This window comes from Oryzias latipes, chromosome 17 (assembly GCF_002234675.1).
Source record: "Oryzias latipes chromosome 17, ASM223467v1".
Classification (NCBI taxonomy): domain Eukaryota; kingdom Metazoa; phylum Chordata; class Actinopteri; order Beloniformes; family Adrianichthyidae; genus Oryzias; species Oryzias latipes.
The window spans coordinates 22,696,103-22,713,062 of NC_019875.2; the positions used below are offsets into that span (position 1 = coordinate 22,696,103).

At 40.4% G+C, this 16,960-nt stretch overlaps 1 protein-coding gene across 1 annotated transcript in view; it reads right to left on the reverse strand.

Moving 5' to 3' along the window:
* Nucleotides 1-970: 970 nt before the first annotated feature.
* LOC101172279 (potassium/sodium hyperpolarization-activated cyclic nucleotide-gated channel 2) overlaps nt 971-16,960 on the reverse strand; it is a 29,343-nt gene continuing 13,353 nt past the window's right edge. The window contains exons 4-8 of the mRNA XM_004079309.4: nt 16,695-16,913; nt 7,969-8,115; nt 7,632-7,872; nt 7,392-7,556; nt 971-6,887 (exon numbers count right to left, since the gene is read on the reverse strand). Coding sequence (XP_004079357.3) covers nt 5,938-6,887; nt 7,392-7,556; nt 7,632-7,872; nt 7,969-8,115; nt 16,695-16,913 — 1,722 coding nt within the window. The 3' untranslated portion in view covers nt 971-5,937. The remainder of the gene's footprint in view (nt 6,888-7,391; nt 7,557-7,631; nt 7,873-7,968; nt 8,116-16,694; nt 16,914-16,960) is intronic.

Consider the following 16,960-nt stretch of genomic DNA (forward strand, 5'->3'; position numbering starts at 1 on the left):
GACGTATGGATGGCATCCCTTTTAATTCACAGAGGGTCCAATCATTTGAAAATTGATCATAGAGTAGAATTAATAAAATCAGTTTTTGCCCTTCAGGAATCATACGACACCAAGTCTTTCATATATTAGAATAGAGCTGTGGAAGAAAAAGCCTGGAGTGAGATTTGCACGCCTTGACATTTTGCACCAATCCCATTTCAACTGTAGGTACAGGCGCCATTATAGGGTAACAACAGTCCTATTGGAACAGTCAAGAATGCACGTTTAGCACAGTTAAGAACATTCTTTAGATGCATGTATGTTTAGATGTATGTAGCATAAGGGTAGAGTTGTGTTTACAATTGTTACAACTGAATGTATATGAGAATTGGACTGAGCAAGTGTTATGTCACCCACAGAAAAATGTTTATTTCCAGCTCTTGCAAATTGAAGTCATTTGAGTTGCCATTCTTCTGCAATACAGACGCCGCCATTTGGAGCCAGACAACATCTGAGTTAACGTTTGTATGGCAACTTTTGTCACCTCTCAGGAGTAAGCTTGTTTGAAGTTTACACTCCTTCCAATGAAAGTGGAATCTGTCAAACTTTTTAAAAGTTCATGGTGGGCCCAGCGGGCACCACATGCTTTTATTGAGGCATCTGATAGGCCAAGTTATAACTTGAATAACTTGCAATAAAGAAAAAACATCATTAAAAAAATTAGGATTATCAAGAACCTGTTAAATAAAAGTTAGCAGAGCAACAATAGTTATTCTGACAAATATAGTGAGTGAGAAAAGCTGTTCATTTCTCAGTAGAAGTCTATGGGATTTTGGCTTCTTGGAGCAGGCGGGTATTTCCTGTTTGGAAAATGAGGGGGGAGGGATCACTCAGTCCAGGTGTTTTATACAGTCAATGGGTGTTACACAAACCTATTCACTCACAGCAGGAAACTCATTAAGAGTGACAAATAAAAGTCAACACACAGAGATCAGTATGCCAATGCGCTCGTCTTTTTATTGCACAACAATGTATCATCTGTTCACGAATGCTTAAACAACATTGCCACTGACTGACAGACCAGCTTATTGAGATAGACCAGGGTGTGGCTTTGGGTTCTTGTCCAGCAGAGGTGGTGGACAAGACAGCCTCTAGAACACAGGTTTAAATCAGCCCCTCAACCCTGGCCACGTGCTGTGCATCACAACCTGCAAGGACTGGACACAAACAAATGCCACCAAGTGTCCTTTTGAGACAGATTTGGTCGTACTGTGGCTTGGGCCGGGAGCCAACTTGTCCCTGGAGTTGTCCCTTGGACACATTAACTTAAACAGAGCTGTAGTTCTGTAATACTTGAAGCTATTTTCAGAAGCCTGAAGCACAGCCTGAGATGGTTGCAATCTGGCCTCCAGAGAAAGAGAACACATGCAGTGTCAGATATCTGTGCTGTGGTCCACACGGTGCTGGTAAAGTGTGTTTGGAGCTCGCGCAGAGCAGATCGTGCAGGTTGTGGAATGCTACTAAGTCTAAGGATGTGCTAATGTCATTTCTAGAAAGCATTTTTGTTGTTTTTTTTGTCTGTTTGTTTACGGAACAAACATAGCCATGGTCATTGAACGCTCTTCTGCTTGTGCTGGCACCTCCCGGTTTCATGTGGGTCTCAGTTCCCTAAGTGGCATCATGTTCTCAAGTGGGACCAACATTTTAGAAGGAAAGGCACAGGAACACACACACACACACACACACACAAACTCAAGCACACAGAGTCCTGAAGCAGAGAGAAGGCTTAGGTAAGTTAAGCAGGCTACAGTAGCTACGACACAAAAGTTTAACTGTTAGACTAAATTAAATCATCGTACAGTAATCGGTACACAACAATGTCTAGATTTGAAGGTCCCACAAAGAATTACACACAGAACTCTGCTTAGATAAAAAAATTACAAGCATGCACTCTGCTTTCCTGTCAGGTGACGCAATTGGGAGTCACGCTCCCATGACTGCTGTGGCTCATTAGTCAGATTCACCCTTGGAGAGAGCTTTTCTTTCCTAATGAAGAACACCAGATCAGTGTGCAACCAGCATCAGCATGAGGAACTCTTCAAGTTTGACAACAAATTTTCAGCATAAGCACAGACTTGCTTGTATTTATTTCGTTTTTGGGAATAATGTGCAAGCATCTCCACCGTTTGTGATATTTTTGGCTCCTTGCATCAAGCAGGTCATATAAGCTAACTCCTAGACTGCTGGTATCCACCCAAAATCAGTCAGAGCTCACCCTATTACTGTAAAAAAATGTTTCCTTGTAAAGCAAGTTGTGGTAAAAACACAGTAATGTGCTCCAGATCAATGTGTATATCACATGTACTGAACATGACAGTACAGAGTACAGCGCGCATGGTGTTGGAAGGCTCAAACCAACAAAAATGTGCAATTTTGTGTTTCCCAAATCAGGAAAAATTATATATACTGACATTGTCATTATAATTCAGCAAGACTAGTCTTCATGTAACAATTTCTTTTTTACATATATTGCAAGTTGAAAATAATTACACGTATCTGCATTTTTACAGGCACATGCATACCACAAAAATAGACTATGAGGAAACTAAATGTACTAGGCACAAGGTATATAGTGTCCATGTGCACAAAGAACAAACTGTAAAACAACTAAGGAAAAGGGACAGAGAACCAAACAAAAAGAATACCCTGATATGCTAACACATCAACACCAAGGCATCCAGTACCCTTAATGTCTGGTACAGCATAAATGAGACGTCTGAATCTTTGATATTCTCAATAATTGTCAGTCTGTCAAACACAAATGAGGGATTTCAATCCCGCCTCAAAGAGAGGTCCAGAAGGGGGAAACGACAGACAATCACACCCTGAGTCCCTGATCTAATGACCAGTGCAGCACCACATCCCACCGACCTGTCAGCGGGGGCTTGAAGCCAACAGCGGACAAACTGACGGATGTGTGGTTTCTTTTTCCCTCAGACATGCCTCCTGGATGAGAGTTCAAACAGAGTCGCCAATGTGTCTCAGGTGCTTTTTTTTAAACTTCTGAACAGGAGTGGAACATCACAACTCTCCGATCTTGCTCACTCTGACTGTGAACCCATTCACATGATTTCAGCACAGTCTTGTTAGCAGCTTAATAGGGCAAACTCTGGTTTTAGCACAAAAGAATAGGAAAGAGAATCAAGTGATTCCACTGAAACTGTACATAAACACACTACAGCCATTGGCTCGAATGGAGTTTGTTCACAATCATATTGGAATTTTGGCATGAACCTTTCCCACAGGAAAAAAAAAGTCAGGTTTCTATGTTGCTGGCAAAACAGGGTTACTATACAGTGACCCAGGCATGACACAGGACAAAGTTTGTTTAGAACATGATCACACAGGAGGGGGATATGGGGCTGCTCTGCAGTTACAATGAGATTAAGCTGTTTAATGAAGCCCTTGGATAAAAACAATCACCTCCACCTTGTTTAAAGATTTAAACAACTTTCAGGACAAGCGATCGCACACACTAATAACAATCCAACAAGGTCCTCTGCTCCAATCCGACTCAAGGGGAATCTTCAAGCGTGGTCAAGCTAACAAGTTCCAAATGGGAGCACAGATGGGTTTAACTAAATAAATGGAAAACCATGTTGCAGCAGTCAATACATCTCTCTGGAAAGGTAACAAACCTGAGTAAACGTGCATCGCATTGATTTTACAGTCCGGCTCCGGATCAATGTTCAAAGCTGACACAGTTGAACACAATGACTCAGCTGCCTGTTATCAATCCCAATTGGATTCCCTTCTCGTCCTTGCAGTTAACCACACATTGGTCCAAGGAGAAGCAACAGAGCATCGACTCTCATCTTAGATAACCAGGTCTTAGTGCAACGCAAGGTACTTGACTGGATGTCCTCAGTGCTTGCTTTGGACAGAAGAGTTCAAAATGGTCTCAACTCGCTCTCATTCATGGCCATTTTTTAATAAATAATATGTTTGGTTTTATTTTTATTTTTTTTTACAAAATGTATCTTCTCATGTTAGATCTGGGTTGTAGCATAAATGTCAAAAAAATAATAAAGATTAAATACAGCAATGTTCAACCCAGATAAGCATCAACAAATCTAAAAAAAACTAAAATCACACAGACACTCAGCAACTCGGAAAGGAACACCACAATCCTCTTGCATCATAAAAGCCTCTTTAAATCGCGGTCCCTTTATGTACATGGCAGTTTATATTTGATTAGCTGTCTTCCCACTTGTATGGCATACATTCAGCAATAGTAGGATTTTAGGTTCAACGGCGTTAGAATGTTTCCAGTAAAACTATCCCAGTTTCCAAAAAAGTCCCAAAATTTTAACCATAGGATTGCTGTGGATCTAAAAATCGAGACATTCACTGGAGTTCCAGCAGATATGGGCACATATATTTTTTCCCCCCTTTTTTTCCACAAGTGAGGCGTTTGTGCGCCATATTGCTTACCCCAACCATTTAATTTAAAATCAAATCCCTTAAAATGGGCTTTAAAGTGACATTTTCGAGGATCTGGCTTGCTGGGCTCCAATATGGATTCCACTTGGGAGTCTAAGCGCTCGGTTCCATAACTTTTTCTTTTTTAAACAAAAATTACATTGCAGCACATCCTTTCAGTCCCTCAAACGTTTTTGGTTAAGGTAACAACATGGTCACAATATTACAATACCTCAAGTGAAGCCACAAATAGCTGCTGGATTCTTTAAGATTTCACATTAAAAAGAAAACTTAAAAAAAAAAGTTCACTTTCCTGTACAGCATATGTATAGATATTTATACTCGTATATATTTATATATATAGGCGGGGTAGAGTATTGCAGAATTATATTGCATGTGTTAATCAATGAACCTAGACAGAAACAAGCAAGTATACAGTATGAATTGTTCACAAATGTTTCCTTTCAGTAAAGCTCAGATTATTTATCCATCTTTGCCTCCAGAGTTACAATCAGTATGCTGAGAAAACAGCTGACCACTTTTGCAAATGATTCATGAAAACGGGCAGTGCCGCTGTCAGCAAGTCGAACCACTTAATGCCTGGCGGCGTGGTTCAGGGGGCGCAAGGCCCTTCTTTCAAAATGGAAACCAAAACGCACCAACAAACTCGCGCACACAATCCCACACCCACAGATATACATACGCACAAACCAAACATATGGCTTCTAACGTTGAATCAAGGCAGTTAAATAAATGGCATTTTCTTCTATTTTTCTTTTTAGTTGATACAGACACAACCAGACTTGGTGTTCAAGCTCAACTTTGGTTTGGGTAGATACAATGAATATAATATGCATCCATACTTTTTTTTTTCAGCAACTATTTACACACAGATGTAAGATCGACCAGCGGTCTAAAACACTAACTCCACTACTGTTGGAAACAATATGAAAATGTGGATTCTTTTGCTACGACGGCTTTTACAGAAAAATTACACTCAAAACACATTTGAACACTTAAAATGTCATTGTCGTTTGACCTCAAGTCCCTGATTTTCATATTTAAGTCCAGCTCCTGCTAGATTGCATTGCATGAATTCTACACAGTATGCAAAAGGTACATTAATCATACTTTTCCTCATATCTTTACAGTAAAACAGCAATATACAGTAGGTGTTTGGAAGCAGAGTGAAAGTGGTGATACTAAGACTAAAGGTACTGGCACAGTAAACTAGACCAGTTCAACCTTACGTTATATAGTTTAATTGTATAGACTCCTCCTGTCCAAACTGTCTCAAGACATTGAGTAGCTCTTATCTTTCGGCTGACACCAGCACACAGTGCATCCAGGTCAAACGACTGCTGGCGCTGGCAGTGGCTGATTGGTCATTTTGCAAGTTTAAGCGATCAGCTGTACTGACCTTAACCGAACAGATTCTCCTACAAAAAAAGGCCTCATTCCTAAACTCTACCAGGGTCACAAGTTGGAAGACAGCCGGGATCTGGCAGAGTCTAGCTCTGGAAGGCTGACAATCGAGTCTTTCTTAGGAACTCCAGAATCTGGAGGTCCTGAACCAGCAGCAGCTGCTACAGCCCCCACTCCAGCAGGTCCACCAGGAGGAGGTGTGGAGGCAAAGGCCACCCTCTGCTGAGCTCCTGCTGATCTCCCCACACCTGAAGGTCCTGGTAAGCTATGGTGAGGAGGCTGTGTAGGGCCAATGGAGGAGTTGGAGGTACGGGTGGAGGGTGGAGGGCTGGGCGCTGCAGACGCAGCTTGTGGTGTACCTTCTTGGGGGAGTGAAGGCTGCGACGCAGACAGGGCTCTGGTATCTTGGCTCAGGCTGCCAGTGTGAAGGGAGTGAGTGCTCTTGTGTGAGGCAGGCCTCTGCTGGTTCTGGGTGGGGCTGGGTGCATGGTGCTGCACCAGGGACAACTGGGACCCTGAGGGCCCTACGCTTGCCATGTACTGGAAAGTCCGTCCTGTTGCTGCGAGCGGACTTTGGATGGGAGGGCTGGAAATTGCAGATCCAAATGCCCCTCCAAACGTCTGGGGGTGTTGCGATTGAATAGGACTCATGGAAACAGGACTGGACAAGTTCTGCATCACTTGGAATCTTCTCACCATTCGGGGAGACTGCAGCGTCCCCGGTCCAACCAAAGGACTTGCCATCTGAGGACAGAAACTCATGGCAACCGCTTGCTGGAGGGTGGCAATAGCTGAACCGCTCTGTGGTTGACCCGGAGGCGCAAAGATGCCGCCGATGGAGGGGGTCATAGACATGGCCCGCGGCCGTTGTAAATCCACCCGTTTCACCATCTCGCGGTCGTACTTGACAATCTCCTGGATCATCTCGTTCTCTTGGTTGTTAAACACGCCAGAGTTGAGGTCATGCTGCACTTTATGCATCAGAATGGAGTTCTTTTTACCTGCAGAGCAGATACAAACATGCGCTAAAGTCAAAGTAAAGAGAAGGAGGCAGAAAACAGGAGAGGGCAGGAAAAAAAAGGACAAAAAAAGCTGGACAAAGCATTAAAACAAGCATATTTAGTGAGTTTACAGAGATAACATTAGGAGCTGGATGCACCATGCGATGCCCTTCACACCAGGTACATCCATACAGCAGAACGAGCCCAGAGGAAAAAGGAGGTGTCACGATGTACTTTCTTCTTTTGTTACAGTGTTCTGTGTCTTTTTAAAGAATGGTGTCTATTTCGAAACTCAGAAAATCTCATCTTACAGACCATTCATGGTCTATACAAATTTTATAGTCAGGATTTTTATTGTAAATCCCTGTTAGCCATTGAGCATGTTTAAAGGACATTTCAGTGAATGCATGTTTTTTACAGAAATGCTTCAGCTGAAGGAATAATGCACGAAATCTTTTACTGACTTCTCAAATCTATCTCTTAATCTGTTACGAAAGGTTTTACCTATGCGATCCAGGCGGTCGATGGCAACAGTCTCGAAGGCTCGTCTCATCATGGGATACTCTTCCAGAACCTCGTTGAAGTGGTCGACAGACAGGGAGTAGAGTCGACAGTAAGTCTCCGCTCGCACACTGGCTGTTCTCCTTCCCCTCGTCAACAAACAGATCTCTGAGACACAGAAAGAAGAAGCTTAAAGAAAAGCAGCAACACTCAAGAAGGTTGTTTTTTTAAAATGCCCTCCACCTCCAAAATAAGAGCCATCGGACAGTTTCATGGCAAGGGTTCCTTTGGTGATGACACTGCACACGCCGTGTTGGATGAAGTACATTTTTTTGCCAATGGTGCCTTCTCTGATGATGTAGTCATGCGGCTGGAACACTTCAAACCGCAGCTTGGTCAGCATGGCGGTCACAAAGTTGGGCTCTGCGTTGGCGAACAGTGGCATGGATGCCACCAGCTTCCGACAATTGAAGTTAACAATTTCCTATAAATGAAACATTGGAAATATAAGCTGTGACAAATATAAAATGAGTAGAGAACTATATCGCATCATTACAAAACACATTATGTTTTCCCCCACCTCTCGCAGAGGCTCGCTGAGTTCTCCCAGGATGCTCTCCTCATCAAACATTTTGCCTTGGTATCTGTGCTCATAATAGTCATGGATTTTCTGTCGGAAGTCAGCCGGTAGCTTGTGGAAGGACATGTACTGCTCCACTTGTTTGTACTAAGAGAAAGTGCATGGACAGTAAATGGACAGAGATAGTGTTCAATTAAAACAGTGCATACAGTGAAATAGCTTTTACTGACTTACAATCTCAACTAAAGCTTTAAAACCTTAAACCAGATCTGGACGCTGCACCTGTGTGTAACATATTTAGCTACTGCATGATTTGGATTATTTTTATTTAGTTTATTTCATTGTATTGGCTTTAAGGCATTCTTTTATTAAATCTTCTGCAAAAAATATGTAAAAAGGAGCTAATATCAATCCAATATTAACTAATAATCATATATTCTATGTATCTGGTATTTAAAGACAAAACATCATATGGAATGAGTTATGGTCGGTTGTTACTGGCAAAATACTGAATCAATTGTATTTTAAAATCATAAATTTCCATTACAATCCATTTTACACACCAAATAGATTTAAAGTTGTGTAAAAAAGAAACACTTAACACTGCATTTACTCCTTAAAAGGTAACCAACCTGGCTTTTTTAGAACTACTTAGCACAGATGATTACATTTTTTGTAATTACACAAGATTTAAAGGCTTTACTCCTGTGTTTTGACATACACTAAACATTTTGGTGCAGACGCCATAATCTGCATTATTTCCACAGATCAGCAAAGACTTTAGACCTTTTTTTTGTATGTAGTCCATTCCAAAGTCCATCAGCAATTTCAAAGTTTTATGGTATTTATCTTTAGGGCATCCTTTTGTAAAAATACTAACAGCTGAAAAGGAAAACAGTATAATAATGCAACCAAATGTCTTCTGAGCTAAAGATCTAATGACGTTTCCTACAGCAGAGTAACTTCACTAAGAATGCAGTCGGCCCATGTCGGAAACTGTCCCTCCCAGAGGGTAAATATGCACACAACCCAAAGACCCAGAGACACAACACGTGTCGCCATGTTTTCCAGTCAGAAAAGAGTTAACCATGTTTCATGACAGACTTTGCCTGGAGACTTTGAGCATTACTTGGCCATTTTGGTGAGACAGACAATCCCTCCGCTGACATTTCATGAGTCAGATGTTTGTGTTCAGGCATGAAAAACAACCCACTTCCCACAGTTTGTTACCTACCACTGCATAAACAGACCAAATTCGCTGCAAAGCTTACATTTTAGATGTTTGTGAAGGTATGTGTGTTATTTAAGCAACCCTTCACCTTAAAACATAAAACGTAAAAGTGCACATTGTAAAAAAGACATTATGAAGATTAACAGATTTGTTGCAAAGTTTGTGCTTCTCAAGCAGTTTGAATAAAAAAGCTTCACAACAGCACAATTATGAGCAGTCAGCATTCAAACGCAGAGAAAATCTGTAATCCCTAACCTCTATCCCCACAGCGATAAATACAAATCTGCAGGTATCAAAGAAAATATCTCCAACAGAAGCGCTGGCTCACTGCTGCCTCAAACATCCCTACGCCAGCGCTCATGTGTCCCGCCACGGGCTCTCAGCAAACAGCTGCTCAAACAGTCCCAACATCTGAGTCATCAGCCTTTAAGGTCCAGCATGCAAGTCTGCTCAGAAAACGCACACATTTCAAATGCAAGGCAGGTTTTGAAACCTATGCAGCCTAAAACACGCATGCATGTCTTATTGGTATCATTCATTTTCCCACTATTGATATTATTGCTTTTAAGTCATTACCAACTTCATGAGTTAATTCATTTTTTACTGATTTTGTTAAAACCTCAACTGCTTCACATTTTATCATACACACAACAAGGAATCCTTATGTTCCCCTTCAACCAATCATCTGTCCTCAGGGCTATATTCTTTGTTTTTTCTCTTTTATTAATCACACTTTCATCCTCATTAGAGCAGCAAAAGTAGCAAAAAGAAGATTATTTATGAAATTCTTAAGATCACTTGCATTTATATTTCTAGACTAAACAAAGTTTTACTTTAAAAAATAAACGTATTTAGCAGATTTCTGCCCTAAAATACGTATAATGATTTAAAAGATATTCACATTTGAACCATGGGCCAGATAAATACTCAATTCTAATTGGCTGCAGGTTGTAGATTTAGAAAGTGATAATCCACAGTGATCCTTTAACCAGTTTGGTGAATTTGATCATTTTGAAGACTGTGATCCAGTGGAAAAGACAAAGAGAGAAAAGAATCTAAGAAGGAAGAGATGAGACACAGGGAGGGATTAAACTATTAAGAGTTTGTTTCTTTGAAATAAACTTGTGTTTCATCATCTAGACAAACAAAAGTTCTAAGTGATGAACTTTCCCTCTAAAAGCACGCCTTAACTAGTCATGCACATCATCACCAGTTTTAAGTACTAAGACTTGATTTAATGTATTACTTTGGATGGTGACCATGGTAAGCAGGACAATGGCCCAATGACGTGCGCCTTTTTTAGAAAGTAACAGACTTCGATTCAGGCTTCAGCATCGGCCATTGTTTTCTGTTAGTGCACACCTTGTCAAGCATCATCCCTTACACTAGGTGCTAAATTTTTAATACTTACAAGAACAAGTCCTTTTTAGAAAATGCCACCAGCACACTTTGTAATATCTGTTTCAACTTTGTTCTGCTGCTAACAATAAAAATGATCATGTTTTTCAGCACTTCGCCTACAAAACTATCATGTCAGTGGAGGCAAACCCGTGTATTTCAGTGCTGGACGTGCCTTTTCTCTGAGATTGTGCTAAAATGTTGGCCCTGCTATAACTATTCCCCTGCAAGGCAGAAAATTGTGTTGTCAATCTTTTTGGATAATAAAATTTGTCTGACTTTTACCGTCACAGAGTATCAGTGTCAGAAATGTGAGCATAGTTCATTTCATAAACTTATAAACAAACAACAGTGGAAAGTAGCATTGCTTCTTTGACAGAGATGTCCATCAAAACGCTCACCTGCAGGAGTGACTTTGCCTCCTGACATCGGCAGATAGAAAGCATATTGAAGTGTAGACCCTGTGTCACAACTCCATACCCCACATGTCAACACGAACGCTGCTTCTGATGTGCCAAGCGGAGAAAAGAGGGCGCCTGCAGCAGCAACCCTGCACCTGTTGTCAGGCATGAACCTGTGACTCAGCTGAACAGGCACGACTGGACCAAGATGGAGAGAGCCGATGATTGGTCTCAGTGAGAAGTATCGATCATTACCAACTGACCCTGAACTTTCCTCAGAGGGAGGGGGGCATACACTTGGAGAGTGAGTCACAGCACGCAGCGGGGACTGACAAACACCCAAATGACGGAAGAAGTGACGTTCATTTTCGGAGCCACAGTGACGCAGTGAATGCAGCAGCAAGACACTGACACCTTACCATCCATCAGCTGCCACTTAGAAGAAAATCTTTCTTTATGCATGTTTTATGACCCCGAGCCTCACATTACTAACCGCTTTTAACTACTTTTCACCTCCCATCCCCACAGGGATCCCACATCATTACTACACTGGTCTTTCTAACTTATCTTCACTCCAAAAACCATAAGGAACTCTTTAAAAAAATCCCCCTTCTCAAAATTACTAATAATTATAATATTTTTGAGGAGCAAAACACCCCAAAAAATCCAGGCTTTCCGTCAGAAATCTTGAAACAAATAAATGTAACAATTTTTTTCAAGGTGATAAATTTGAGCTGGACATGTCAAAGATTAGTAGAAAAGGGGATTTGATCTTTTTTGTGTAGAATATAAAGTCCCGCTTCGATCATTTTTTTTTATCTACTTTAAAAACATTCCCTGCGATCTTTTAATTATGATTATGCTGTTTGAAGACCAAACCGAAAACCTGTGTTGCTTTCTAGGACGTAGTTTCTGCAGAGCATAAGTAGTTCATCAGATATTCACCTCTGAGGACAGTTGGCATGGGGGTAAGCCTGACCCCACTTCCCGTCATCCATCTGTAGTCCATCAGGTCTGTACTCCTGGCTTAAACTGATATACCAGATGGTGACACTGGTATCTTTTGAAAATTCTCATAACCCTGACAATGAAGGCAGTTCCTGGTTTTCAGAGTATTTTATCATTTCTTGGTACTGTGTGTATTTTTCTCATCACATTTACGCTAGTTTAACCAATAATCGCTAAATTTGATTAGAAATCTCTCCAAGTGACATTCCTGACACAAGTACAACCTCCTCTTTAAATCTGCACTGCTCGGACTGTTCCCCTGTAATCTGGGGAAGCTCTGCCAAAAAAAACTCTTTGTAATTCTAATCAAAGTGAGAACTTGCTGTGGCAAATCACGGGCTAGGGGTCCTGTTGGTTTAATCTGTATTTTGGAGCTTTTTAGATGCTAGTGCATGGAGACTATTAAACTTTGTAAGGCTGCATGTGCAAAAATTATACCCCAATTTTAAATGCCCCAAACTTTTTGTCTTTTCTTCTTTTATTGGCTTTTTTCAGATTTTTAAAAGTAAAAAGAAAAAAACTTTCAGTAATCAATCTAAATTTTGATGTCAGATCCACAATTTTTTTTAAATCATTTTATGCGGGCAGAGCAAATATTTAATCACAATTTCAAGGAAGAGTGTTTAAAAAACAGGAATCTTTTTGTTTTAGCTTCAACATTTGGACCGCTACAAGTTTCTATTCCTCAAAGGACAGAAAAACTTTTTTAACAGACTCTAAAGCTCCTTCAAAAGCATTGACTTTTCTTTTTCTTGTTTTTTTTTCCATTCAGAAACTTTAATTTTATCTCGAGTGATTAAAAAGGACTAATATGAGTTTTTAATCTTTTATAATGTTACTATCAAACATTTTTTTGCAAGTCCAAGTCTTTTACGGTTAGACTCGAGAGTTGGACTCTGCCAAAATTGTCAAAGGAGCCAGCAGAGGGCAGCAGTAAACATTCAGCGCATCTGTGCTTCTACATAAGTACTTCTACTCTATAATTAATGAAAGTAAAACAAATCAATGTTGTATACAAGATCTAAACCTTATGTCTTAGTCAGGTCGGTTTGTGGGGCTTAAGTGTGAGTCATGATCCTTCATTTTCAACAGCGTCTTTGTATAAATAGCTGCTAAGCTTCCATCTAAAAGCCCCGTAGTCACATTTTTTCTGACTCTGCCTTTGACTTGAATTAGAAACAGAGCTGACTGCATCCACAGTGAGACTGCAAGAGACAGCCAGCAACTCTGTTTGGCTAAGACCCTCCAAATGTTGAAATGTCACTTACAGTCCTGTCTGGAGGCATAACAAATCCACCCAGCAGCAACAGCATCAGCCTCAGTGGCACTTTTATGCTCACTTCTCCTTCATTACATTTTTGTATGTAACACACACATCTTTAACAGAAATGCTAATCCTGGGGGGTGAAGATGTCTGACAGTTGGTCCTAATCACAGCTCTGGGAGGCAGCACTGTTCTGTCCTCAGCAGGAAAATGTCTGAAGTGGAATTATGAGATAATAGAAAATGTTTAAATAAATTTGAATAAGGTACAGAAACTGACTCTGGATGTAAGTTCATAAAGAATATTGCTCATTGATGGAAGGTTTCCTGCAACCCACCACACCTTATAATTTTGTCCGTTAGGGGCGTGGCAATTAATCGAGTAAATCGATGAAATTATTTTTATTCCTACGATCCAAACAGATCGATCTGACTGAGGCAATGAGTTAATCGAATCAACCTAAACCATCAGGAAAATCATTTAAAATCAATTTTGGAAAATACAATTTGGATTGAAGCACAATAGGTTTATTTTACTAAAACGTAAAAAAAACGACCAAGTTCATCACAGCGGACGACACACACACGATGGCAGCAAAAAATGATCATTCATCATTCCTGTCCAATGTGTGGAAACACTTTGAATTTAGCAAAGTCATGTGACCACACAGTGTGGTTGAATGTTCCAATAATATTCCGTTTGTGTTATTTTAATGTGGAAAAACAACAGTGAAAATAAAATGTGAATGGATTTGCCATTAATTTTTGTTTACCTGTTTGTTTTGTACACATATTTATTTGACATTCGAGGAAGGAATCTGAAAACCTTCACCTGCACTATTCAGTACCAGGTATTTAACTCTGAGTCACACTGGCTGAATTTTTACACTAATAGGAATCAATATTGACTATGAATCGGATCACCAACCCAAAACTATGAACTGAATCGTATTGTTAAAATGAATCGTTACACCCCTAATGTCTGTGTCCTCAAATTTTCCCTTCTCACACTAGAAACCTGAAGGTAGAGCTTGAACTTTCAAACAGTAGCTGAAGGAAATAAAATTGGGGCGAAATGACAGAGTCGATCTTTGCAGGCTTGCTCTTTTAAGTGACCCTGACCTCAGGATGCAACACAATTGAAGACTCCAGTTTTCTGCTCTCGATGATTCATTCTGCAGAAGGTCCTTCCCGGAAATTAAGAAAAACACTTCAATTAAAATGTGAAATAGACTGCATTAAAAAAATCCAGGACTACAGGTTTCCCCTCCCCCTCGTTTGTTCCCTGTAGCAGCCGGGTAGCAATAGCACTGCACCTTTCAAGGACACCACATTCAGAAAGGATGAGAGAGGCTGGAAGAAAAGAAATGTTGATCAAGAGGTAATAAAGACAGCATGATGCAGATGAAGAGGAAGCAGCAACGCAAAGAAAGGAAGAGGAAAAAAAGAGGAATGACATCATGTGAAGTGGGATGGGTGAAGCTGGAGGATGCAGGTGGAGAGAGTGAGTTATCGGGAGGAGACAAATAGAAAGGCAGCTATGGCTGCTTACGTCACCTTCAGAATGACATTGGCAGGACACGCCGGTCTGCTGCCTCATCAATTCTGCTGCTGCTCGAGGGGACAACGTATCGCCAGCGCACACTTGTGCACAAAAGAACACACATTACACACCCAGCCTTGACTCTACCTGGGCGAACACACCCGCAGCCTTCAATTGGCTGCTGACTGCCACCACCACTCCCCCCGCTCCCCAGCCAGCAAGACTCTGCTTGGAAACAGAGAATCTGAGCTTCTAACACCACAGACCACTTCTGCAGCCACCATCCCTAGCACCCTGACCTTCCTCTCCATCATAGAAATGCTTCCTCATGGCAGCATCGGGGAAGACGTTCAGTGGGATACTGAGGGGATTACAATAGCTTTAGTGTCAGGAGATGTGGCACATCTCACTCCTTCTATGTTCAACATAAAACGTTTCTGCATTATTGTTGGACAGAACATCAACAAAATCACTCACAGGATCAGACGTTTATAGAAAATTCAAAGCAATCCTATAAATGTAGCATGAATCAAAAGCTGGATGTGATAAAGGTTTTGGGTTTGAACATTTGGAGGTGTCCAGCCGAACGGTCAGCAAACTGCAAATCTGTGTTTGATACCAGTTGGTGCTCATCCTTCTTAATTTACTCTTCTTTTTTTCTCTATTTTAAAGGAAAAGTCGAATGTTTAACTTTTTGTTGTTTCATTTTTAAATAAATTGTGGAGATGAACGTAATCATCTCAGACCAATTTCCAGGAGGTCTTACTCACAGTCTGAGTTTGTAGGGGTCAAACTCCATATTTAAAAGACGTAAACCTTAAATCCAAAGCAGCAGATCTTAGTAACACACTTTTAACAGCACTGCATACGTAGCTTGTAATCTATGTTTCTTTTGCAGTTTACAACTAATAATTACAAGAACTGAAAAACTAAAATGAAAGAAAAATGAAAAATGGACCAAAATTCACGCAGAAAACCCAAGTAAATGTAAAGGACTCCCTTGTAAAAGAGGTTTTTAATCTCAACGGGACTTTCCTGGTTAAATAAAGGTTAAATTAAAAAAAATTAAAAATCTGTGTTTTTCTTATTTTCTGTGGCTACACTGCAAGTATAAAGAAAGTACAATGAAAATACAATGAAGTGCATCTTATTCCTGTGTTGGAAGCAGATTCTTTGGTCAAACTTAAACACAAAAATAAGAAGTAATAAAGCTCAGGATCTCTTACATGTCAACAGACTACTTTTTTGTTCTTTCATTGCCAATTTTAAGCAAAGTTTTATTTAAAAACAATAGTAACTGTAAAAAAAATCCACAAATAACAAACCTAAACTGTTTTCATCTGTTCTCCTTTTATTGTCAATAACCAGGGAACAAGGAGTAAACTAAACTTTGGAAAGTCTTTTTTACTTTGTTGCACATTTACTCGGTCAAATTTTAGGTTTGCATGACTTGAAGATCCTGTAATAGACAGGAAACTTGTTTCGAAGACAGTCTAAAGGCTGAGGTTATCAGTCAAATCAATCTTTACTTATTTGCACTTTTCATACTTAATGTCATACAAAGTGGTTAGGAAAAAGCAGGTTAAAAAAATGGATAGTTCTTAAAAAAACCTTAGGATCAGGATCGATATCAAGGTTTGTACTTGTTTATTGTGTCTCTTTAACGGCTGTCAATCTTAGAAAAAGTTTTGTCAGCTTGTTTCCATTTTCTGAAAACACGTTCACGTTAGATCTTGGGTATCTTTTTGTGTTATGCCGCCTTGTAGAAGACTGTGATTACCAAATGTTGGTGGGTGTAAATATCAGAGTATCGTAGGACCTTACATTGTGAGAAAGGGAAAACAGAAAGCTTTATTACAAAAAAGGGGGGAAGTTTCCTTACCTTTTCTTGATATTGACGCCTGGAGGAGTCCAGGGACTGAATCAGAGCTGTTGCGTGGCCTATAAAAACAGCATAGCAGGTAGCTCCTACAATCATACTCAGCATAGTCAGCCAGATATCTGACAGACTCTCGGGTGCCTGTCGGCCGTAACCAATGCACAGCATGTGGCTCATTGCCTTGAATACGGCAAAGGAGTACAGTTCAGACCAGGTGTCGTTCTGTCGACAGAGAAGAAAACAAACAGAAAGCAGTTAAAGACAGCAAC